The sequence below is a fragment of the Tribolium castaneum genome, chromosome 1 (assembly GCF_031307605.1).
Source record: "Tribolium castaneum strain GA2 chromosome 1, icTriCast1.1, whole genome shotgun sequence".
NCBI classification, from domain to species: Eukaryota; Metazoa; Arthropoda; class Insecta; order Coleoptera; family Tenebrionidae; genus Tribolium; species Tribolium castaneum.
Window position 1 is genome coordinate 10,022,668 of NC_087394.1, and position 27,813 is coordinate 10,050,480.

Below are 27,813 nucleotides of genomic sequence, written 5' to 3' on the forward strand. Positions count from 1 at the left end.
GCTCACTGGATTTCTAAAATTATAGCAAAAATTTAACCGACTTTATGAACAATATTAAACCCGATCGAAAAAAACAATGGCATCATCATCTTTGTTTATTAAATTCAGAAACTAATTTGCTTTGTATGTTTTGCAAATAAACAAAACAAAAGCAGAGAAAAACGTTGTGTTTGAAAATACTTTATTTTGAGTTTTTAACATAATTATTAATTTAATTTCGCAAAGTTTCATCAAATTTGTTAGTTCTTTATACGATATATATAAAAATCTAAAATAACTTTAAATTCGACCAAAATGTTTTGGGAGTTTGAGAGAATAAAAAAAATAAAGTTTAACGAAAAAAAACATATAAACAGGTTTGAAAAAAGAAAGAAATATGCCATTTATGACCAAGCTAAAAGATTTTAGCCTTCTTTTAGAGAAACTTTATGAACTAAATTAGTTTCTTGTAAACAGAATATACTCGAAAAAGTAAACAGTTAATTGTATTTGACATAAATAAATGAGTTTTTGAACTACTTGTTGTAAAATCTTGCAAAAAAAATCTAGTCAGACTCAAAAAAGCAAAAGTAACATCGTTTTTGATCAAAATGCTTTATTCAAAACTTTAAGAATTTTTAAAGAAGTCAGTTTATTAATCTTTAACACTTAAAATAGAGAAAGATCTCATTTTAGACTGAAAATATCAATAATAATAGAGAATAATTAATGATAAATTGTAATAATAAAAAGACTGTAAAACGTTGGTCTTTAGGTTTTTCACTAAAAACATGCTGAATAGATTGGAAAATGCAAACATTGCATAACTTTTGACCACGGTCTTTTTGACCAAGTTATGATTTTTTACCTGTTTAATTTAAAAAATCGTGAATTGAATAAGTTTTACTAATTTAAGTTCAAAAAAATACTCTCACAAGTTCCGTCATAAAAAATATTTTTGCTTAAAACAGTAGGAAAAAATACATTTTTGATTAAATTAAGAGACAACCTTAAGCCATATTTTTACTAAATTTCTTAATATTATAAGATTTTAGAAAAAAACGGAATTTTTAAAAATATCTCTTCTAGCAATCCAATTTAAAATCCAAAAATAATAATATGTTCGAGTAAATTAAAATCGTATAAAGGTAAAAACTAAAAAATGGTTATATTTATAATTTTTGCTTATGATTGAAACCTTAGGCAAAATTGTTGCTTTTTTAAGTTGAAATGTACCTAAAACATTAAATGAAAATAGAGTTTTACAACAAAAATAACAGTTTTGCTTTTTTGAGATGTTATTTTATTTCGAGTTTAATAAAAGCTGACCTACATTTATTTCACTTAAAAAATGTTCTAATAAATATATCGTAAAATGCTTTTAAACTAAAACTGCAATAAAAACATGGCTTTTAATTGAAGCTAATAAATAAATCGTCTAATATTTTGAATATGGCATATTTATACATCCGCTAAAATAAATTTAGTTAACGACTAAACCAGCATATGTTCCAAAAATAAAAAAAAATTGCGTAAGAAATAAATGCATTTCGCTTTATTTGACAGCTGTTTTCTAACGTTTCTTACGTAAACATTTTATCATTAAAGAAAAAAAACTTTTTATGAATTAGGGCAACACGATATTAAAAAAACTGGCATAACGGAAATTAAATTTAACCAGTTTATTAAATAGATTTTTGTTTAATTTTTTATTCATATTGGACAAAATATAAGACATGTTTCAAACATTTGAAACATTCGCTCCTCATTTTTAGCATAATTTTGAAAAACCAAGCTTAATTTTCTCCAAAATTTGCAGTATTAATGTAGTAAAATAGAATTTGCATGTTATCATATTTTTATGCCATTTTGCTAAAAATATGGCATAATATTTTGTACTTTTGCATTTTCAGTGAAAATGAGGTTATTACATGGTTTTTATTAAGCGGCGGTGCAAAAGAACTAAATCAAATCAAATCCACTCACGATTTTAACTCTCTAAAGTGATAAGTCTAATGAAGTAATATAGGTTGGTACTGATGAATACCACTGAAATCCAATATAATTAAGTGTTCGTAGTGGGTGACTATCGATTTAAGATCTGAGACAGTTAATTTATGAACCGAGAACATACAATTGACCTGTTGCCAACTACCAACGAAGATAGAAACCAGTAACTGAACAGTTTAACAGTCTATAAATTTATTTGAGAGTGATCCCTCTTAGTGATGATGTTAGTGGGTCTGTAATTACTTGCTAGGTTTAAATTCACAAGTTTTTTTTTAAATATGTACATGACCCAAACATACAAAAAAAATAGGTGTTGCACTTTATTTTGCTAAAAATTGGTTTGATACCATTTAATAATAATTATTAAGTGACATTGTTTCTCAAAAACAAACTAAAGTTGCATTTTAAAAAGCAATAACCGTTTATTTTGCTTGATACATAAATGCTTTTGACGTTCTTCTACCATTAACTAAGATCTTTCCAGCATAGTGTGACAAAACATTTATATTTGAATTTAAAAATTAAGAAGCATAAGTTGCTAATAATAATCTTTTAGAAGCAATGGATTTTTTATAATTTTAAAAAGAACGTCTTCTATATCATGTTTAGTGTATTTAAAGTGACATTTTGTACATTACATTTATCCAATTCCTTAAAAATAAAATTTTTTATTCCACATAATTTGATTCAAAAATGGTGGATGCGCCGGGTTCAATTATTAAAACTTTGCATAAACTTTTCTATTATTGCTATAAAAGCATACCATTATTTAAACTAGTTTTTAATGTATCCTGATTATTTAATATGCATAAATAGTATTTAGAAACAAACAATAATTTTTTTTTAATTTTATGAAGAACATTCTGAATATCATAGCTCTTTTATTTAAATTGGCATTAAATATGTTGCATTTATCAATTTTTCTAAAAAGAAACAATAAAGGAGACTTCATGTTGTTTCTATGATAATTTTATTTAAAAATGGTGGATGCGCTGGGTTAGAATAATTTCCAATCTACTTGTAAACTGTTCTAATATGTATTGTTACAAAAAATATCATTATTTAAACTGTTTTTTTGTTATTTTTTTTTATTAAATGTTACTTGATTTAGTTAATATTACGTCAAAATTTTTAAATAAATTAAAAAATATAAACTGAACCAAAAGTAACGCACAAAGTTTATATCTCTGTTATTAGTTATTAAAAAACAATCCACCAACTGGTCGATTTTATTTTTTAAATGGTACATTTTGACATCACAATGGTCATGAGTTCTTGAGTTGTGGAGTCATTCTCATTTTGTTTAATGACAACCGACATTTTCTTCACTATTTTGAATAACACACAATTAAAATTTTAAATAATAAGCTTCATCTTTTTATTTTTATATCTTATTTTATCGGCGGTTATTCATGTTTATATTATTATCATGAAGACACTTAATATGACATTTAAACACAAAACAATAAACAAAATAAAATCACTCCATATTAAATAAGGCAAGAACGAAAACAGAAAGCTCTGCGTAATATTGTTAATAACTTTTTATAACTGTTTTATTTTCTTGTTTTTTCAAATGTATGTTATCTTTTTTTTTAATTCTTGTTACATCTACTAAAAAGATAAATACATTAAACAAAAACGTCAGTTGTGATTAAGTTGCAATGGAAAAAATATAAACATCATTACTTAAAAACGAGTGACGTTTGAAGAGTCATTAAGATGTCAAAATGTAGCACTTAAAAAAAAGTAGACGTCCGATTTTTTTTAATTTGACTAATAACAAAGACAAGAATTTTGGGTCTTGCTTTGGGTCCAGTCTCTATATGAGACAAATCATTCCAAAATTTAACTAAATGAAAACTGTAGAACTGTTACAAAATACATTCTGTATTTTGTAACACTCTGTAGATGCTTGAAACTTTTGGAAACTACATTTGTTAACTTTATGTATTTAAAATATTCTTTACTAAGAAATTAAGAAAGAAAATATTCTGGTATTTTAATGGATTTTTTCTTAAACAACTTAAACATCTAAATAACACTCTATGGCAGTGCAAAAGAATTTTTTTACAAAGTACTTTATTTTGACGATAAATAAGACAAAAAACATGCGGCCAAATCTCCGCTCTGCGATAACAAAACATAAACAAAAACGTGAACATGGTGAAGAAAGCCACATATCGTGACTTAGGGTTTGTGACAGCACCCTAACCTGTTGAGCTTATGGGGCGTTTAAAAGCCTTGAACGCCGCCTACAACCGCCCTAGTAATTTAAGCGATTACACAAGATTTGCTTACTGATAACGTCATATTAAGACATTCTGCTACCTAACTCCTGGCCCTTACGCTAAATGTCTTCGCTAAATTAGATTTATTTATAACCAGTGAACTAATAGACTCACTTACATTCTACAAAACTATCTCGTTAGCTGTTCGTTTTAATCGAGCACCGAGACTATCCCTTTACGTAAATGTTTGGCAATTCAGCAACCTGAAGAAAACGTTAGTCTAGTTTATATTCGAAGCAGGTGCTATCAACCAACGACGTGAACTTAAGTGTATCCGAATCGAAGGCAATCTCTGAATCTGCTTTTGATGAAACAACAGAGAGCTTTTTCTCGTTTAACATAAAAACCATTCCGATTGATTGTCTTTCATTTTAAAAATAAACTAAAGTGTGTGATAGTCATGAAGGTAATTTTGCGGTAAAAATCTGAAAAAAATCTCGAATAACCATGATCTTATTACCGCAATCTTGAGCACGATCTTGTTGTAAAATTGCAGTTTTAAATCTCTGTTACGCTAGAATCACAATACTTTCAAGATGAAATTGCAGGGGATTTAGCACAATTTCAAGGAACTATTCAATATCAATTAGATAGATAAAGACAGAATTCAAGCGATACAATTATTTGTGTCATTCGCCAAATGCACTCTTGTAATCACGGAGAAAATGGCTGCTAATTGTTGGAATAAATGGCTGGATTTCATTGAATTTGAAATGGATTTTCATAAAACAGTTTGGAATTTTAATTAGTAAAGAATGTTTATTGCGAGCAGTGTGGAGTCGATGAAATTCACTCGCTCTAGTTTTTACACAAAGTGGACTTTTTAAAAGATCAAAGTCACGAAAAATAAACACCACAAATTATTTGATAGTTTTATACCAACATGAAGTTACATGAGAACACGTTCTCTTGATGCTGTTTATTCTTCTCAATTATCATTATTATTAATATATTAAACTTTAAAGTGAGTGCTGGTGAAGCTTCTTTTCAAAACTAGACCAAAAAAAAACAATAAGCGAAGAGTTTTCAAATATGTTATTTAAATCTGTTAGTTTAATTGTGTAACCGTTTGACTAACCACTAGCACTAATTTATAAAAATGGTGGAGGCGCCGGGATACCATTTTCACATACTTATATTAGTAGTGTTAGCTGTTTCAAAACTATAAAAACGCCAACGCCACATTTTACCGAATAATTTTTTTTAAATAAAATTGATAAAATTATAAAATAGTTATTAATGATTAGAACTCTCATTGAAAGTATAAATTACATTAGCCATTCATTTTTTGAAGTGCATGAATAATTTATAACAGCTAATTTTGAGAGAAAATGCTATGTTGACGTTTTTATAGTTTTCAAGTAAAATCAAATCAATTCCAATTAACTTATGCTTTAAAATTTCCGTTCGTTTACTGAAAAGTTATATTTAAATTGTAACGTTGCGATAAATATTAATCAAAAATATTAATTTTAGCGCTGCCAATATAAACGCAAAAATTCTTTCCTTTTTTTGTAGAAACTAAAATACTTAATTGTTTTGCTTCTTTTATATAACATAAACCTAAAACAAACAAAAAAAAACAAACTGAACAATTTTTGGCATATACTACATTCAAATTAAATTTTAAGTTTTTACATTTTAATTCCTCATACTTCTGACTTTTATTTGAATTGTAGTTGAAAAACATAATTCGGCAAAAAAGATACTATCTCCGTATCAACAATTTAGTGCAGATAAAAAAGAAAAAACTAACAACAAAAGAACTGAACCACTAAACGCCTAGAAAATTAACGACAGTACTAACTTTAAGCAAAATTAATTAAATAACATGACATTTGGAAACCATACTTACATAAGTGTTTTCAAAAATAAAGTAAAAAAATAAGAAAAAAGCTAAGATACAAAACCAATTAAAAGTGGCTTCGGTACTTCTGCTTGATTTTTATATAGTTATAGGTTTTTCTGTCGTGCATTGTCCCATTCAGTCGTTTTGAAACCTTACATTTTTTGGGCAAACGCTGGGGTGAATAAGAGTTATAGATGTTGTATGTTTACATCTTAGAATATTTGGGTCTTAGAATGGCTTTATTTAGAACGAAATGTTATAAAGAAAAATTGTTTATAATTTTAACAGTAATTAAGTAACGGTTTTATAAATCACCTAACCCGTGGTACGATCTTTTAGAACATTTCATTAACTTACAATTAAATTCAAAATGCAGATAATTTCATCCTTTAAACTGTTGTGTTATACAACCTAAAGAAAAATACGAAGTTCAGAAAATTTAAAAAATTACTATATTACCTGATGACATGAAATTTCGACTGTCATTCCAAATGTTTATTCAAAAAATGTTATAATGCAATGACTTATTACTAATGAGAACACTAAACTATCATTGGACCTGAGACTAAAGAAAAAAACAAGGAGGGCAAGAATGCAAGAGAATCTTGTTAATAAACCTTCGCAAATAAACATTTATTTCTATAGTAATTTTAAATCTCATAAAAATTGTGGAAACTCAAAATTTAGTACACATGGCATGTACGTATATACCATCCGATTTGACCACTGAGAAGTAGTTGTTGACGAAATTAAATATTTTATTTGTTAGGACCCGATTGTATAATAAAATAAATATAATAAATTAGAAATAATATTATTTTGATTAATTTTAATATTAACTTTTATTAATTTCAATAAAAACATTTTGTATAATGTGGTTTATTAATTTAAAATAATATTTAATTTATTACACTTTTTGATTTTGTTAAAAAAAATCTTAGTCCTCTTATAATTTAATTCAAAAATTGTAGATCTGCGAGTTAAAATAACAAGCAATTTTTTAGCAACAAACCATGCGTTTTTATCATTAAATACTGTATTTTTATTGATTTATAAAATAAATAATTTTGAGGCTGTTTCCGTTACAGTTCTATAATCTAAAAATGGTGGATGCGCCGGGTTACAAAAACATACCATTATTAATTTTCCACTTCACTTTTATAGTGAATACCTTAAGAACTTCTCAAAAAATGCGTAAAAACGGTTTTTAATTATTATTTATTAGGACCTAGTTTCATAATAAAATTTAATTCATGAAATGTTATGAAAGTGATAACTGCTAGATGAATTTAAGAATTTAGATTTATACCGAGAAAAAAAACTTTCAATGCCTTAAAATGTCAAAAAAATGGCTGTAAATTTTATTTAAACGCTTTAAGCGAGCTGAAAGCGCCGAATTAAACACAAGCTTTCTTAAAATCAGTTTCTTTTAGACGATTCCTCGTAACATCTTAAAACTCACTCTCAAAAATCTAAGGTTTTTATATTCTTAAAAGTAACAGTGTTTGCAAAAAAACGTGTCAATCATTAGGTTTTTTGTAGTGGTAGTTGTTTTGTTTTGTAAATTGGTTTTGAACCATTTTTTACTAAAAAAAGGACAGTTCACTGTAAAAAATATGAAATAGCTTTATTTTGGCTCATAAAACCAAAAATTGTGCACTACTTACGCTGAAATACATTGATTTAAACGATTTCTTGCTCAAAAATGTAAAAGCATGGTAAAAGCTAAACATCAAAAATCTAAAGTCGTTTTAGTTTGACGCCAAATACGAACACTTGATTTTTGAAGATTCTTTGCTTCAAAAAAAAAGACAATTTATTCATGTGTTTTGTGTAAATTACTTGGCTTTAGATGATTTGTTAATAATTCTTGGTGGTTCCTGAATAAAAAATTTCAAAACCTTCACAATAAGGAATTACTTTTTAAATCGAAAAACACTTGGTTTCATATTTCTTCTTCATCTTGCGTAAGAATTACGTTATTTTTATTCGGTATATGGATGAATTATTCGATTTAATTTTTGTTCTAGCCCGCGGCTTCGGAATGCGCGTCGTAGGCGGAAAGACAGCACCGGATGGCCGCCTTTTTGCGTACATCGTCTGGACTGTCCCTGGCGGACCAGCTGAAAAAGGAGGTCTGCAGCAGGGCGATAAAGTGCTTGAATGGGGAGGCGTCTCTCTCATCGACCGCTCGTTTGAGGAAGTGTGTTCTATAATGGACCGCACAGGTGACGTGGTTGAGCTTTTGGTCGAACATGCGACCGACTTGAGAATGTGCGACCTTTTGGATGACCCCATTCCCAACATGAACCGGAAGCCGTCGGATGCCGCGATCACGGCGCTGCACGTCGGTGAGTGAACACTCTGTGTTTGTTTTACCATCCAGTCAAACACTTTTGACCAGAAAAACCCTCGAACTCGATTTAAATGACAAGGTGCTGCTTTCAGATAGACTTATAATAGCCATAATACTACGTCTTGGAGTTAAATGCTTTCAATAAATTTTAAAATCGTATTGCTACTGAAATATAACTCATAAATTTCATTTTAGGAATGGCTGCAGTAACTTCTGGTCGGATTTATACTTGACCTATTTTATAGAGCGAGATAACAAGTTATAACCGAACTTGTCCATTTGCAGGTGTATAAATTATACATCTAGTTTTTATTGAAAATACGTATCTTAAATTATTTTCTTATTAAAGGTTTGCGTTCTGTTTGTTAGCAAAGAAAATCAAAGTGGGGCGGTACTCGTAACTTAATGGCCAAAAATTCTAACAAAGGATGGTGTTCTTGTAGCACCTATTTTAAGAAAAATAATATAAATGAAGTAACCATCGTTCGTGAAACACTGCGTCACTGATATAAAAAATTATCGAGACAAAAATTCCGAATCAATTTAAAAATTTAATATTTTGAAAAGGTTTATATGAGTTAATCTTTGGACTTTAAGTTTTCTGGTAATAATGCCGTATCACTGCTCAATAAAGGTCACAGCACATAAATTCAGCACTAACTTTCAACCTTATTGGTATAGTCTGTTGAATCTGTTCAAAATAATTTCTTAATAGTTTTCTTATTAAGCAGCGGATAATAATAAATAGAGCTCGGAAAATATGCAAAATGCATATAAAGTGCATATTTTGACAAAATTCTATAAATGCTATAATGCTTTTTGACAGGAATTCTTACAAATTACTGTAAATGTACAAATAATCTATGTGTAAGGAGGTAGAAAGGAATCCGTACCTTCTGCTAAGCGATAAGCTGTGGGGTTTTCAAAGAAAGATTATGATTAGGAATTACCTATAATTAAACGGACTTAAAGAATTAATAAATTCCTAACATTAAAATTACTCTTGGTTCTTCAATATGAAAGCAAATTCTTTGGTAGTGTCACACAAAACGACAACCATATTTTTTGTGTATTTTGAAGCAATAAAATATTTTCTTATATACTTCTAATTTTTTTCTCCTTTTTGAAAGTGTACAATTACTTGATTAGAATTTACATTTCTAAACCAAATTAACAAAGTTTAGCGACAAAAATTATAAATTATTTTCAATTTGCTTTAATGAGGATTTTTTCTATAAACTAACTTTAACAGATATACAACAAAGTTTTATTCTAGAAAACTTAGAAAAAGATGCTACTCTTTACAAATATAACGCTAATAGTTAATAAAAAAAAGTTAATATAACAGAAATATGTGTCAAAAAACAGTTTGTAACAGCAAAAAATTAGATATACTTAGTATTTTGTAAGTAATTTATTGGAATTTGTTCTTATTATTTTTATGGTTTTTGTTATAAAAAACGATGTATAATCCAAAAAAGTCTTACTATTTTGTTATTTTATAAGAGCATGTATGCATATCAAAAAGCATAATAGCAAGTTTTTGGTGCATTTTTTGAGAATTTTGGGTGCATATTTGCATACATATTTTAGGTTTTTCTAATGCATATTTTCCGAGCCTTAATAATAAAGTACCGAGTGAAAGTTCGAAAGCGGTAGGTTTTCTACTACTGCGCTTTTAGCCGCATTTACTGCAAACAGTTTTGTGTTTACACATTTCAAAAGTAGGAAATAAATAATCCAGTAAAATGTAGTTAGATATTGTTGGAAATATCAATAAACTAAAAAAAAATTGATATTACACGGAATTTTTGTTGCCGATGAGAAATTATTGCTGGTAAAGTTTTACTAGTGTTTTTTTTATTTATAACAAAATTAGGAAAAACACAAAATTGGAGACAAATAACATCAAAATCGAATTGTAACAGAAAGAAAATTTTAATTACTTTAAAAATTTACCTCATTTTCATTTCCATGTCCATGTCCATGGCATTTTAAAATTTTGACTTGTAATTATGTACTTACATGTAAAAAAACAAGACATTATCGTTTTATATTTTTTTTTCATTTTGGGATGTTTTCTAGCAATTGTCTTCAAAAAATAACTACTGATTAAGTGACATAAATAATAAAAGCATTTCATGTGAATGAACTTTTATTTTGTTTTTGAGTTATGCGAATTTTTGTCTCGAAATAGCGATCAATAGTGTAATTTTTGTAATTTACAATTCGAAAACCTCTATTTGTCAAAACATATCACATATAACGTAATCAAATCTAATAATTTTAAAATTTAACTCGCATAAATGTAAAACAAAACGCATTAAATAATCAGTAGCAAACTTTAAGAGAATGGCGTTTTTAATAAAAAAATAGTAAAGACATTAATGAAATTGTGGATTCAAATTTTCATTTATTTCCACAAAACTATAAAAAAGAAAATTAGGTAAAGAGATTTGTTAAGGTAAAATCAATGGCAATTAGTTATTATTAATTAGTATTTACAATTAATTGTTATTATTATTTCGATCCACGAAAATCTGCAATCTTTAAAATTTACAACTTTAACAATTAGCTTTGTTTTCAAATTAAGTCTTCCGCATAAACTCGTTATCGTTAGTAGTATTTTCAGTTTCAATAGTTAATAATATACATCTTGAATTATGTGCAAGGACATAATCCAATTTTCAAGATTTTTTTATTGTAAATAAAAAGCAATGTGTTTTATTGGTTTTTGGATTATTCAAGTTTTTCTAAGACAGTTTTCATCAGGATTCCCTACATCCATAATGGGCTGTTTTCAAAAATTTATATTTGTAATTTTTTTTGAATTCGCAACTTCTCCTTCAAAAATCGAAAACTTCATAAATTTTAAATATTTTGAAAAATTATTTGGGCATTTGAAGGACAACACCTCGATCTTTACTTCGGTGTTTTCAAATCTTAAAATAATTAACGAACATTTGAAAATTTAATAAAATACCCCAACTTTTTTGCATTATTTTCATTAAACGATGTAAAATAAAATTTTGCAGCAATCTCTATCCTATACATACACCTTTTTAAATCGTTAAAAATTTTGTTATATTTTACATTAACACAAGAGTTCATTAAATTTAGACTTTTTGCACATTTTTTTTGTATGCAAAAAGAGCTGACTAATGAATTTCTCAAGGTAGATAGAAAGTTACCAAAACTTAAGAACCAATAAACAAAACTAAAGAGAATCTGAACACAGAGCGTTCCAAAACTAAATAAAAATTGGTGCTGATCATTGAAAAAAATGAGTTATGACTTATGAGCGTGTTTATGACTAATTGACGATCTGTATACGTAACATTAAAAACTTGAATTTTGCTAATCTTTTCTCGAGATTAAAAAAAAATGTGGCGCAAATACGGTTTAAAATATAATAAAAATGATAAAAGTATTCATGTTTGATCGATTTTTCTGTAGCCACTTGTCATTTTTTCAGAATGTTTTTTTCTTTATTTGCTCAAATTGCGTTGGTATGGTTCAATTCTCACACACATTCTTCTTTTATACAGAAATTAAATGTTTGTAACCCATTTCGCCTCAAAAAACGCAGTTGCGGTGCGACGTGACCAGTGTGCCAAAGAAAATGGCACAAGTTATGATATTAAAGTAATCTATTTACTGTATTTCAGCACGACAATTCTATAATGTTTTATATTGTTTATTAAATATAATCTCTTGATGCCAATATGAGCACAAAAAATGTACCGAGCTATATTGAGATTTTTGGAATTGTTAATCTTAAGCTCATTTACAACTGCGTAACAGAGCCTTTATTTTGTCTTGACATATATAAAAAAAATGTACAAAATATGTGATTACAGCAAAGAATGCCCTCTGTGTCAAATTTACGAAAAAAAATTGCAGGAACATAGTATATTGAAATAGTTATTTACCTAACAAGTTTGGAAAGTGTAATTTCCCACATGAGCACTTTGTTTGTTGCACGAGCATAGCGAGTGCTGTATGAAGGACAAATATGGGAAATTGCTTTACAAACAAGTTAGGTACAAACTTTTTTGTAACGAATCTCTCAAAAAAAATTAATATATTTTATAATTTAATTTTATGCTAATGAGTTGGTAATAGGACAAACAATCAAAAATTTGACAAAAACTATTACTTATCGTAAAACAATAAACGTTTCTATCTCAACGATAGCGATACAACCCTAGTAGCACAGTTTTACTGAGTTATCTTTCGGTTATATAATGTTTTATAAGCGCAATACACAAATCTAACCATTGGTTATGTTAGACTCAGCTTATATAACCGTTCGCTAACCATGGTTATGTTTAGCATCTAACCATGATTATGTTACGATTAGATAACCGTTATGTTTCATAAGCAATATGGCCCAAGCTAGATTTAGGTTATATATCAAAGTTCTAACCATGGTTATGTCTAGCGTATACAGCAAAGGTTATGTGACGGTTATATAACTGCTATGTATGTAATGCAATACAGCCTATGCTAGATTCAGTTTATATATCGGTGATCTAAGCATGGTTATGTTGCAGTTATATTTAATATTTGCCGGCATTTTATAATAATAATTACAAAGCAAAATAAGTGATCTAAGAAATTTTTGGTTATATGGTGGAAAATATCTAGTTTGTTGGTCGTAAAATGCATTTAACAGTGACTTTTGCTTTTTCTTTACTTCTACGAGTTGTAAACACGTGAATCGTCATCTATATTTATTGTTTATCATGTAAGTAGAGTATAATTTAAATTTATACTTAATTGAAAACTGAAAAAGCTTGCCAAATGTATTTTAGTTTTGACCACAAAAAAAATGAATTTGTCAAAACCAAAGCAAATTATTTTAAGAATGAATGTTTTCTCACATTCTACCTTTAATCCTTCAATGTTAAGCTGGGTTCGGAGAAGTTGTCCAAAGTTGAGAAAACAATGAAGAAAACAGTGAACAATACGTTTTTGAAAGTAGTAAAACTTTAGTTCCTGATAACTGTAATTCGTTAACAGTTTGACAAACTCTTGTTCTTTGGAAGAAAGAGATAACACTGACTACGTTAGAAGTTTTGCCGTAAGATGGCATTTCAGCTTTCCTATTACTCCTACAGGATCTTCGGTCTTAACATAAGTAGTTCTATGTTAGTTCTGGTTACCGAACTCATTCCTACAAGATCTTTTGGAATTTTTCAACAAGGAATCAACAAAACACTGAACAATATTTGTTGTGCAGTTGTGCACTCCAAACAGGCTGGATAGAAGCACTAATTTATTTATTCTAAATATTTAAAATTTTAATTTGTATTAAAATCTACTATGAGTTTATTTAAATAAACTTTAGGCAAAAGTTATATAAGGGCAATATAATGGTTAGATCACTAAGCATAACCGATATATAAGCGAAATGTAAAAGAAATTATATAACCGAAATATAACCACGCGTAGATAAAGGTTAGATAAAGACACATATCCCCAATATAACTGAGATATAAGAGAAGTATATATAACCGCAACATAACCGCGTGTAGATAACGGTTAGATAAAGTGGTTAGCTAACAGTTAGCTTATAAAAGCGTCACATTTGGGAATTGGCGGTTATATTGGAAGGTTTTATCTCGGTTTTAAAAGTGTGCTACTAGAAAAACCTATAAAATGTCTCTAGCCATTGTTGCAAAGTAAAAAACACCGCAGTGCGGGAAAGTCCGTTTCCCACATGCTCCAGCGTGTGGAAAATAGCTATCTAAACGCAATGAATACAAAAAACGCTTTTTTTATTCTTCTCACGAAATTGTCTTTTCTTTATTTCCAAAACTGTTGTAAGGCAATCCTGCTGAACTAACACATGAAAAAATGTACATAAGTAAGCAATGTGTCCTAGTCAGCTGATCTAAACTTTAACTCGATTATTATTTCATTTTTTACGATGAAAAATATATCAGCCGAAAAACAAGTATCAGCTTTCAAATTCTGGTTTTAAAAGCTCAGATTTAATCGAATTAATTGTATTTACTGTATGCTTTACTAGACAGGACGCCAGCCTTAATAATGACCCACAATTTCAAATCAGTTCCCAGCCGTGACTTCTCCTTAGCGTGAAACTTTTTCGTCTAATCCAATTCTTGTTATCCGCACAATAGTGTTTGACTGGATTTCCAACAAAGCTCTTTCTTTCGGTTTGAATCATGTGAAAACAGGTATAAATTTACTAACTGTAACCCTTTGACATTTATTTTGCAGAACCGGAAACTGACAAGACGCCTTCGTCGCCGACAAGACGGAAACTTCCTAAAACGCCGGTATAAACAATTTTCCATACTACCATCAAAGCAAATTTAAATATAAATCACTTTAATTGTCACCATGTAGCAATTTTACGTTCGAAATCCACCGTTTCATCCAACTTTAAATATTATTCATCGCTGCGAAAATTTGACCAATTCTCTTTTCACAAAAGTTTCGTCGTCTTTATTAAAATTGTTTTTCAACTTTTTAACATCAAATTAGAAAGTTCAACTGCAAGTTAGTCCGACTCATCAAAATTTCATTGTACATAATGTAAAAAGGAATTTCTAACAGAGCTCCAGTGCATGAATTTCACCACTTGGTTTCACTTCCTGCGATTTGTGCATCGCAAATGTAAGAGATAATCACAATCAACGTGTAAGACAAACAAACTTCGGGTAACATACTGAGCTCACCCAAAATGGACAAAAATGAATTACGCGGCTTTTAATAGGGATAACGAGCGATAGACGAATCGAGTTTCTAATTAAAGCTGTGCCCTCGATAAATCGCACAATATTGACTTTCATAATTATATCGACTCGTTATCTGTTGATTTACATGTAATCGATGTAATCGGTGTTCTTGGCTCGTATGTTGTCCTTGATCTACATCTCTGTGATACTCTACTACTAACTAATGCTAATCTCGTTATCATTTTATATGAAATTGGCCTTTACTTGATCCATGTCTAGCATGAAGTAATGTTTAGTTGTACCATAGTTATGCTTAGCTGACGAGGCTCATTGTAATTACAACTGACAGTAGATCAATTAACTGTTGTATTATGTAGCATTTTTGTACTTCATAATGTATCCTTACTCTGCCTTGCTAAGCAAAAACGTCGTAACTACTTTCTATTGCACCATTATTTTCATATGCTTTAATGAACGATTTATTTGCAAAAATGATATTGTATATCTTACGACAATTGGAACAAAAAATTTCTTGAAGTTACTAGCAAAAAAGTTGTAACTACAAAAAACATTTAAAAAAATTGAACAATTGGAAGCTAGATAGTAGCATAATAAATTTACGAAGAAGCAGATTAAAAAAATAACCAATGCTTATAAATGAAGGATCGCTAATAAATATGGTTACAGCATTTTTTTTATTAAAATGTGTTCTTTTTCAGACAAAAGTGTTATTTTAACAAGTATTAGTACCTTTTCCTTTTTTTTGGTCAAAGTTCAGGCGGCAACAAGGTAACGTTAAATAAAAACAGCCTTTCTAAAGCAGACAAAATTTTATTAGTTACATATTTTTTTTGTAATGAGGTATGCATGTGTTACATCACAGAACTCAGAAAAATATTTAAATTCTGATAAATAGTATTAAATTTGACCTTTCTTGTCGCATAAAAAAATAAGTTAGCCTTATCTGTATCCCCAGAACAAATTTGATGTTGATAGAAATTTTATAAACACCTAAGAAAATAGAATTTTGATTAATAGTTTTTATTATATTTAACTGTATCTATATTTTTTAGCAACCTTGTATAAAAAAATATGATAATGTCACAATAGCAATAAATACTTAACTAAATAGACATTTTTGATTTTATTTTTGGGGGCAAATTGTTCCAAAAAGTTAAACGATTGTCTGGTAATATATTTTTAAATGCTTTCAAAAATTCCTGTTTTTTACAAGAATGTACCCCTTCTATTTTTGCGAAAAGGTTTTTTGAAAGTAGTCATTTTTTGAAATTTCGAATTTAAAAAATTAAAAAAAACAGTTCTCTTAAATAGGGCTAAGCTTAATTTTTGTTAATTTATGCTGCCTGAGCTGAAAGTTAGACAATTTTTGTGCCTCGACTGAATGTATACAGAGTGATTGTTTTAGGGCCTACATTAGAAACTTTTTAACTTCTACTAAAACTAAAGCTGAGCTTCCAGAACTACAAAAAATTGGCATCAATTTAGAAATTTTAAGTAGTAACCAAATATTTTTATTGCATTTTTGAATGCACCTTCCGAAATTAAGTAAAATTTACCCAAGTTGTTGCTACCTATCTGTCATAGTTTTTGACATATGTTAATTTTTTTGTTAAAATTTTTATTTGCAAGGGTTTATCTAAGACATCACAGCCCGTGAACCCTTTTCGATAATTTTTTGCATTTTTGCATTCGATAATTAAAGGTTTGAAGGGTCTTCTAAAATTTTCAAAATTGTCAACTGTCAAAATTCATGGCTAGTATGATTTTTTCAAAATGGTTATCAAAAAACTGCTATAACTCAGTCTTTTCAAATGGATCGACCCTATTTTGTTAACGGCAATTAAAAGAACAATAATATTTATGGTGATTTTTATCAACACGTCCTGTACCTACCTCATACAATTTTTGAAAAAAATCACAAAAAACGAATTTTACTTTGTATTTTTGTAGTTAATCAAGTAGACCTTGCAAAATGGTCAACAACTGTCAAACTTTAACAGTGTATTTAGTTTTTAAAAATTAAATTTAATTATGGTTTAGCTAACTTAGTGAATTGTGTAAAGTAACTCGAATTTTGAACTTCATAAGACAAAATGGTGGAAAAATCTAATATATTTTTTTATTACTAGCACAATTTTATCGTATTTTTTAAAAGTTTACTCGATTAAAAATGAAAGTAATGAGCTAGAATTCTGTTTTTTGCGATTATTTAAAAAAGTGTAAGTAATAGATATAAAAGATGTTAATTAAAATTTGCATAACAGTTGATGTTCTTTTTATTGTCATTAAAAAAAACAGGATCATTCCAACTGAGAAAACTGTGTTAAAATAATTTTTTAATCATCATTTTCAAAATATCATAGTAGCCTTGCAATGTAACAGTTGACAATCCTATAGATTTCAGAAGACCCTTTGAACCTTTAGTAATCAATGCAAAAAGAATTATTCACTTATTGTAAAGAGTTCAAGGACTGTAATATTTTATTATGAACTCCTACAAATAAAAGTTTTGACAAAAAAATTGGCGCCAATTTCTTGTAGTTCGGAAAGTTTAGCCATTTTGAAAATAGTTTAGTTGAACACAGAATGGTCGATTTAAATTGTACACAAAATCTTAAAGCTCTAGCTATCTTAAAGTTAAAAATTAAAAAGTTTAAGTTTAAAAGTTAAAAAGTTTCTAGGCCCTAAAAAAATTAGCCAGTATAATGTATTAGCTGTTTCAAAACTATAAAAACGCCAACGTCGCATTTTCTCTCAAAATTAGCTGTTATGCACTTCAAAAAAATAATAGCTAATGTAATTCATACTTTTAATGAGAGATCTAATCATTAATAAATTAAATTAAATAATTAAAAAAATAATTCGGTAAAATGCCTACGTAGGCGTTTTTATAGTTTCGAAACAGCTATTATATATTTATTATTTTAAAGTTTAAAGTTTCTTTTCTTATTTGAACTATAATATCAAACATTTTGCACATTAAGGTTATTTATCACAATTTGAGCTCCTTATTAGGTTTTTATAATGAAGGTTTAACACAAAATGTTTTGAAATACGACTTTTTTGCTAAGTAATTTAGTATAAATTTCACTTAAGTCAAATTTCACGACGCATTTTTCCTTTGTAAAAATTTTAATAACGTCTACAAAAGTAGTGAACTTCCATGTGTTCTCAAACTTGACAAAAAATGTAGATATGAGGTTTTTACTTATCAGGGCAGTTATTAGTGTACGAAAACTATCCGTCGTGACCAAGCTTGTACCAAATCTTTTCGTTTCTGACAGAAAAGTGGTAAAAGTTCGGTCCAGTATTTTTAATTAAAATATGAAACCAAGCAGAGCATCCAGTTGCTCTGAACCGTTATTTTCTGTAGAATAAAACAGTAAAAAAGAAGATCTAGCGTTAGGACCCCAATGAGAGCTTTTAGAACAATCATAAAACTATATTTGTTATTAGCAAACTAACATATCAGAATGTGTAGAGATAAAAATTCGAGTGTTAGCAAGTCAAGCAACTGTCCGTTTCAGTTTTTCTAAACCGTTCATTTAATTCTTGAAATGGCAGGCTCATAAATTCAGTTTTTGTGGGCGTTTTCTTGGGCAATTTAATGCATACAACACTGGAAAAATTTAATATTCCAACATGTAAAATCGCCACAGCCAGCAGTTGAAAGATTAATCATCGTTCCTAAAATGCCCTCGTATTCATCGTTGAATTTACCAGGCTCTGTTTTGATCCCGTGGGATCGACACCCGTTGTACAACATCAAACTTCTTGATATTTGCACAAAATCTGGGAACCCTTTTCGAGCGATTCGCTGAAATGTTGGTATGTTTTAGTTTACTTCGACGTTTTCTCTATGAATTTTGCTTTGATCTTCAATCGCTAGATAACGGTTTCCAGGGCTTTCAATATCGACTCTTGGATGCTTGCACAATGAGGAAATAAGTCTCTGTTGATGCTCTCTAGGTAGGTATGTTTTAATTGGGACTGCTAATGTGCTGTGTATAGGCTCTGGAACATCTAGGTATGTGTTTTATGTACTGGTAATAATAGGCCGCGGTTCGTTGTCTCGTTTACTGGGGAATTGTTCCAACTTTACGACTTATAAAATATGTGGATAATTAGTAAGACGTTAAATACAGTTTTAGGAACGCTAGAAATACTAGTAATTTATTTAAATGAAGAAGTACGTAAGTTTACGTTCATAGCAATCTTTTAAAAGTTAATTAGCTCATGGGCTAAAAACATTAATGCAATTATCGCTGGAGACAGAGACAACTGTCTTTAATATTTTGCTTTGCCCAACACAAAAATGTCTCAATCAACTGTAATAGTTCTTTCGTACTTGCATTTTAAAATTTTGTAAATAGTATTTTCTGTATTCAAAGTTAGTCTCCTAAATTATATAATTTTACTGTAATATTAAAAACGAATAATCATACAGAATTCAGTGTTTGCTAGTACCTCAATTCTTTCCGTTGTTCTCTATATATACGTGTTTTTTTCAGAATTTTTATACACTTTTGTAATAGTTAAAATTAATTAATAAATTTACTAATGTTAAATCACTGCAAAAAATTATTTATTTATGTAATTTTTTACCATATTTTTAATGCAAATTAATTAAACATCGAGTTCTTTTAATGTGAATTTTTGGATGGCTCCAAAAGCAAAACGGCTATTTTCAGGTAAAGTTTAAATATTTACAAAAATTTTCTGTTTCAGTGATCTCTGAAGTTTGGCAATATTTTTCAACCACGCTGTATATAAAATTTTGAAATGTTTTGTACTTGACAAGCAAATTATGAAAGAAAAAAAATAGAAAAGTGAAGAAAAAAGAAATGAAAAAAAATCAGTGGAAAAGAGGGAAAACACAATACTAAAAAATAATAAAATAAGTAATAATACGAAGAAAATGATGTTTAAGTACATTTCAAGGATTAATAAAAAATAATATAATTAAACACAATTTGAAATATAAATTGTTAATCTATTGCTTTTCCTAATTATTTTTTAGTGGATGAGCAACGCAACAGAATTTAACTACACATTTTCGAATCAATTTTCAAAGCTTTGACATATTTTTGACAAAATTTTTCAAAATAATTGTGTTTCTGATAACTTGCTAAATTTTGTAATTGTCACATGATTTATAGTTTAGCAAAAAAAACTGATTTTTTACTTCAAAAACGTCTTGCAGCCCATGAAAAAAAAGTAGTACTGTTTTTGAAGATTTTTTGAGTAATTTTTGACGATACTTTGTGAAATAATTGTTTAGAATAAAGGGGGCTACTATAAAAAAAAAATGTTAATTTTGAGGTCCGTTAATCGTTGTTGTTGCAGAAATAACCAATAAAATTGCTAAATTTATAATTTTAAAGTGAGTTAAATTTTAACTGCCTTTTAGAAAAGTTACAGAAAGGTTTTATTAAAAGCATAGACGACAAAATAATGTTGTTATCAAGCAAACTTAATAATTTTTCAGCTCGCTTCAAAAACGTTTCTAAACGCTGAAACAATACAAATTAGGATGCTTGAAAAACATAAAATTATGTAAAATGGGACGCACTTTAGCGGTTTCTCAGTAAGCCTTTATCTAAAATACGTGCTGCAATTGCTGCAAATAAACGAGTTAATTTTGCAATTTTTTGTGTGGAAACTTGCATAAATTTAAATAACGATCAAAAAAAGCAAAGGTTATTTTTTACAAACCGAATCTTTACTGAAAATACGTTATTTCCTCCCAAGTATTTTCCTTCTTTATTTTCTTCCCTAGAGAGAAAATAACGTAGATTCCTCCCTCGGAATGAAACTACGTTCTGTCATGGAATATTTGAAAGGTGCAAAACGATACTGTCATGCTAAAGTCATCTCAATAAAGCAAAAATTATTAGATTTTGGCTGAAAAACATGACCAAAGGCCAAAAAAAACAAATAATTATGTTTTCGACCTAATTTTTAAAAAAATTAATAAACTTTCGCAAGAAAACTAAGTTTTGAGCAAAAACACAATCAAAAATCTAAAAATTATTAAAATCATCTTATTTATTAAATAATAAAACTGGTTTTTATTTTAAAAACATTAATTTTTGCAACAACTTAATACATACAAACACATAAAATTTTGCATTTGTGATATTTAATAGGAAAATGTTCATTGATAAAAATGGTGGATGCGCCGGGAAGTTGTATTTAGATTGGATTTATTTTTTAGTAAAACATGGTATAAAACTTGACATTTTTAGTAAAACAGGCAAGATTTTTAATTGAAAACAATGAAACAAAAAGTAACATGTAAAATTTCTTTACAGGGTTATTGTTTTGATTAAAAAAATAGTTAATAAAAAAGTTGGTATATGCACTGTTTAAACATAAAGTAATTTTATTTTTGATCTTATTTATTACGTTTCAGCTCAAACACAAGCTAAAACGTTTAATAAAATATAAATTAAGTATCAAAAAAATTTTAATATTTTTCAATTGGTTTAACTTTTTTATGTACTTGTAAATACTGACGATTACATTACGGTTTGTAGATTATAAATATAAAAATATGTGATTGTGCTAAAAGTATATTTTTACTAGCTGTATCTCAAAAATTAATAATCACACAGTATTTCAGTGTTTGCTGTTGCATAAATACTTAATATTTTTTCCATGCATATACTTTTTTTCAAATTTTTTTACAATTTATTACAATTAAAATTAATTATCTTCTTGCTATTAATTTGCTGCAAAAATTATAATTTTTCATGTCATTTTACTCGTAAAATTTATAATGCTTATTTGTGTTTAATACAAGGTTGAAAAGAGAACTTATGTAGTAAAACAACGATTGTTTCGCAACGTTTTGTAACATAGACATCGTCAGACACTTGCTAAAGAACAATTATAAAACACAGACAATTAAAACAGTACAACTTACCTAACAATACATTTGTATAAAATTTAAGTGTCAATATAATTGGCATTAACATTAGTTATCTGGATCGAAATTTGGGAAAATAAACGTAATATTTTATAAACAATAAGTTCAGTTTAATATAGTTTAATATAGTTACACTGAAAAATACCGAAAGCCTCAAAAAATAATTAATTAAATAAAAACTAAATTTTATTTTAAAATTAATTAATAAGATTTTTATTAATCAAGATTTTCTGTAAAGGAGTTTATAGAAAAAATCATAAACAGAAAAAATTAAGTAGTATTTAATTCGGAAATAAAATTAACTAGACGCCCTCTGGTGATGACTTTTGAACTATATCGAAAACAGTAAAGAAATTTTCGTAATGCCACATTTAACTGACATTTAATGAATTGTTCAACAATTTTGAGTGTATAGTGTTAATTACTTACAATAGAAAGAATTACTTTAAAAGTACGTGGTGGTAAATACTAGCGTTGACTTTGGTTCTGTAGTTTGTCGTGGTATAAAGTGTTTATTGTTGGAACTTGAAAGTGGAAAAAAAGTGAAAAATATTAAATTTTCATTACAAAGTGTTATCAAACAGTTGTCTAATTAAAGATTATAAGTAATGGATCACAGTGAACACAAAGTTTGGCTCAAGAAACCAATAAATTAGTAAAGTGTTATGAATTTTAGGTTAGAATTTTCCACTGAAAAAATCATGAAATGCTGCGGTAAATCTACAAAACTACAATAAAGATTAACAACTGCTGATACATTTAAACGTAAATTATGCCAAAAGGTAGGCTTTTCTATGTCTTTGTAATAATTTTCCAATAAAGAAAGTGAACCAAACAGTCATTCGCTATTCGTGTTTTCCTCGTCATCTCTCATTTTTCAACACAAGTTTCTTGCATCAAAGATGCAATAATCATTCCGCATAGGCAATGTAATAATTGTGAAGCCCCAAAATTCGTACAACGCTCAAAATATCCGAATAAACATTTTCCCGCCATTTATGGTTACTGTTTTCGATCTAGCTCAGTGGCGCCCCCAACGGTAACTTTACCTCCGAATAGCAAACGTTGATTTCTGTGCGATTATTGGTTTTTGAAACATTTCAAAAATTTCTAAAAATTAAATTAAATGAACGGTTTTAGAAATAGACACAAAACGGACGTTTGCTTTTGAAAGAAGCCATTTCGAAGTGATTGTTAACAAAAAGAAGACAATATACCTTGTAGTATGTAAATCTATTAGTATCCGTTTATGTATTTTATTTTTTTAAATAGCGCATTCATCCGAGTCTTAACTGGGATGCATGCGTGAATTTCCAAATGTTAGTAGAATCACTGTGTCGGTGTCAGCTGGGACAGGTGTCCAAATCTAGGTGCTCTCTATGTATACAGTGCCCATTAAAGTGCTAAAAACATGCGAATTGTTTTAAAACAGCCCCTCCCTTAAATTGAGTTGTCGCTGAGGACTTCGCGGGACTACATTCTAGGTACGCGAAAACCCGCTATCTGTCCCAACTGGCACGATTTCTGCTCTATCACTACTCCTTTCGTCTGATGCTTGCTTAGTTTGTAGCGAAGAGTTTCCTGGAGGAGAGCACAGACGATGGCTGCCTGTACTGTCTTCCAATAAATGTTGAGCTTTGTGTGCACAAACGTGTGCTTATTGTATCCATCCACGCATGACTTTAATGCTTCAAGTGTGATCTCTACTCCATCACTCATCAATTTCAATCGGCGACGAACACGATTGCACGATTTATTATTAGCGCAAAATCGAGGAAAGTGGGTCTCTAAATTTACGAGTGATCCCTTGCAGCGCTCAAGCTTTATTGCATATTTTGACGCGACAATTTTCAGGAGCAACTTGCGAGGGAGCGCACTGTCTCAGGAAGAATACAAATCCAAGTTTGGTATCACGATGAACGGAAGGAGTTGGTAGTGGCAGTCCTGGCTGCAGATGATTTGGCCCCGCGAGACGAAAGTCTCGGTTTTGGATCACTTCCCGAAGCTTACGCCCGCTTATGTTTAATGCCTTTGACGTGAGTTGAATTAAATTTCGTCTTAGATTTACGTTCGAAATAAACGCTCCTTATAAATTTTGATGAAAATTTAATGCCACAAAAAAACAACCATTTTCGTATTCAAATAATAACGGCAATCTGATTATCTCGCACATAAATCGCTCGCACTAAAGACTGCACTACCGTGCCTCGTAAAGAGGTGACATGGAGACTGAAATATGTAGGGGATAAGGGAAATTGAGGCAAAACTTACCGCCAACAATAAGACTGACATTTGAATAATAATTTATACCATTTTACTGTACAATTTTTTTTAATGAAGCATTTGCCCTATTTTACGGATTACAGTTAATTAAGATACAAAACGCAATACAAATAAAAAAAATCCATGTTCTGATAGTTCCATTAATGTCGCAAGATAGTACAGCTGTTCCTTTCATATTTTTAAAGCAAAAACTATTTACATAAATAAATAAAACTTAAAAAAAGGTTTAAAAAAATTTTTTTTCAAGGGACATTTCACTGTTAATGTTTTTGGAGAGACAATTTAAAGGTCTTTCAGAGACAAAAATTAAAAATAAGGTGTTCCATTTAAAACTTGCAATAGCTTGCAACAAACCTATTCATTTTTATCTTCTTGGGTGAAAAAGTATGTCCTTTGAGTTTGAACTCTTCTTTTATTTCACTATTGTGAAAGTCCTACTTTACCAGGATTCTTAGTTTTTATGCAATAAATTTAAGAAAGCATGTTTTTGTCAAAAAAATCAGATTAATCAAAAACTATAAGCAAAAAAAACTAACATTGCAGCTATGTTTGAAAATAGTTCAGGTGAGACAGGGGATTGGTAAAAAAATAATTTTCAAACAAATATAGGTCAATAATGGGCTTTACCAATTGGTTGTGACACCCTGGACATTTAAGAAAATCTCGAAATTTTACCAATTACTGCTCTATCTCATATTTGTCAAAACGTTGGGAATATGGTTAAAGATACAAGAAAACTATTAGAAAAAATCTAGAGATCATACCTATAATGTCTTTAACCGTTTAAGCTCTAGCGGCGAATTTTAATTTATTAAAAAAAATAATTTTTATATATTTGTTTCCAAAAAAGCAAGCTGTTAAAAAATTGTTTACTTTTATAGGTGAAGCTGCGTTAAAAGAGTTATTTTGAATAACAACTGGTTTTTATTTAAAAAATAATATTTTTTTGCAACTTAATAAAAAAAACACATGTAAGATTTAGCTCCTCAATTTGTTGCTTTGCGTCTGTTTGGCCGCATTTAACGATAATAAAAATGGTGGATGCGCCGGGAAATTATTTTTAAATTTAATTGGTAAAAAATTGATTGTGTTTTAATTAGTTGAATGTAGTCATAGAGGCCAATTTCAAGTTGACTTACAACCGGTGCAAATCGGTATTGTTATTCGGAAATAAAATTAACTAGACGCCCTCTGGTGATGACTTTTGAACTATGTCGAAAACAGTAAAGAAATTTTCGTAATGCCACATTTAACTGACATTTAATGAATTGTTCAACAATTTTGCGTGTATAGTGTTAATTACTTACAATAGAAAGAATCACTTTAAAAGTACGTTGTGGTAAATACTAGCGTTGACTTTGGTTCTGTAGTTTTTCGTGGTATAAAGTGTTTATTGTTGGAACTTGAAAGTGGATAAAAAGTGAAAAATATTTAAATTTTGATTACAAAGTGTTATCAAACAGTTGTCTAATTAAAGATTATAAGTAATGGATCACAGCGAACACAAAGTTTGGCTCAAGAAACCAATAAATTAGTGAAGTGTTATGAATTTTAGGTTATAATTTTCCACTGAAAAAATCATGAAATGCTGCGGTAAATCTACAAAACTACAATAAAGATTAACAACTGCTGATACATTTAAACGTAAATTATGCCAAAAGGTAGGCTTTTCAATGTCTTTGTAATAATTTTCCAATAAAGAAAGTGAACCAAACAGTCATTCGTTATTCGTGTTTTCCTCGTCATCTCTCATTTGTCAACATAAGTTTCTTGCATCAAAGATGCAATAATCATTCCGCATAGGCAATGTAATAATTGTGAAGCCTCAAAATTCGTACAACGCTCAAAATATCCGAATAAACATTTTCCCGCCATTTATGGTTACTGTTTTCGACCTAGCTCAGTGGCGCCCCCAACGGTAATTTTATTTCCGAATAGCAACGGTGCAAATCTAGCAATGTCATTCGTTGCTGCTATGCAACTGCGACCCGCGCAACTTTGCGACCAAACTTGAAATTAGCCCCATAGTGCAGTTTTATATAAAATAAAACGTGATATAAAACTTGACGTTTTCATTAAATATTCTAGAATAGAAATCATCTTGATAGAAAAAAGGTAATATGTAAAGTTTCTTTATTGTTTACAAGTTTTGATAAAAAAAGAATTAATAAGGATTGTTGTTTCCTGAAAAAATTGTAGATGCTACTTATTTGTTTCCAAAGGGAAAAGCTATTAAAAATGCTTTTTGAAAATTTTTTACTTTCATGCCTGAAACTGCATTAAAACTGTAGTTATTTTGAATAATGATTTTTACTTAAAAAGATACTTTTTTTTTGCAACAACTTAATACACAGAAACACACATAATATTTAGTTCCCCTGCTAATTTTTTTGCATCTATTAATTTAATTGGTAGAAATTTAATTGTGTGTTAATTAGTTAAATCTAGGAATACTGCAGTTTCTTTTAATAAAACGAGGGTAAAACACATGTAAGATTTAAGTCCTCGGTTTATTGCTTTGCATCTGTTTGGCAGCACTTAACGATATTTAACAATAATACAAATGGTGGATGCGCCGGGAAATTATTTTTAAATTTAAGTGGTAAAAATTTGCTTGTGTTTTAGTTAGTTGAATGTAGTCACAGTGCAGTTTTGTATAAAATAAAACGTGGTATAAAACTTGACATTTTCATTAAATATTCTAAAATAGACAAGATTTTTGATAGACGTCTCGATAGAAAAAAAGGTAACATGTAAAGTTTCTTTCTTTATTATTAACAAAATTTGATTGCAAAAATTATTAATAAAGAATGCTGTTTGCTAAAAAAATAGTGGATACGCTTTTTACTAATTTGTTTCCAAATAGAAAAGCTGTTAAAAATGTTTTTCGAAAATTCATTACCTTCATGCCTAAAACTGCATTAAAAGTGAAGTTATGTTGAATAATAAAACTAGTTTTCATTAAAAAAAATAATTTTTTGCAAGAACTTAATACACAGAATATGTAGTTGCCCTGTTTATTTTACATCTAAAGGCAATGACAAAAATGGTGGATGCGCCGGAAAATTATTTTTAAATTTAATTGGTAAGACTTTAATTATGGTTTAATTAGTTAAATGTAGTTGTACTACAGTTTTTTGAATAAAACGTCGTAAAAGACTTGGGTTTTTATAAAATATCGTAAAATATACAAGATTTTTTATAGAAACCATCGAAACAAAGAGATAGCATGTTAAGTTGCTTTATTAGTTTAAAAAAAAAAACTAATAATGAAAGGTGCGCTAGGACATTGTTTACTTTATGAGTAATAAATTTAAATGGTGAGTTCATGATTGTGTGATTTTTTTTAATGAAGCATTAGCTCTCTTCTACGGATAACAATT

At 28.8% G+C, this 27,813-nt stretch overlaps 1 protein-coding gene across 2 annotated transcripts in view; it reads left to right on the plus strand.

Annotated features, from left to right (window-relative positions):
- The window catches only part of Fife (fife), a 196,807-nt gene that overhangs the window by 142,312 nt on the left and 26,682 nt on the right, over positions 1–27,813 (plus strand). For both annotated transcript variants that reach the window (XM_064355525.1, XM_064355527.1), the window contains exons 8-10: positions 8,160–8,480; positions 14,735–14,793; positions 24,002–24,183. In XM_064355525.1, the coding sequence (XP_064211595.1) occupies positions 8,160–8,480; positions 14,735–14,793; positions 24,002–24,183 (562 nt within the window). The remainder of the gene's footprint in view (positions 1–8,159; positions 8,481–14,734; positions 14,794–24,001; positions 24,184–27,813) is intronic.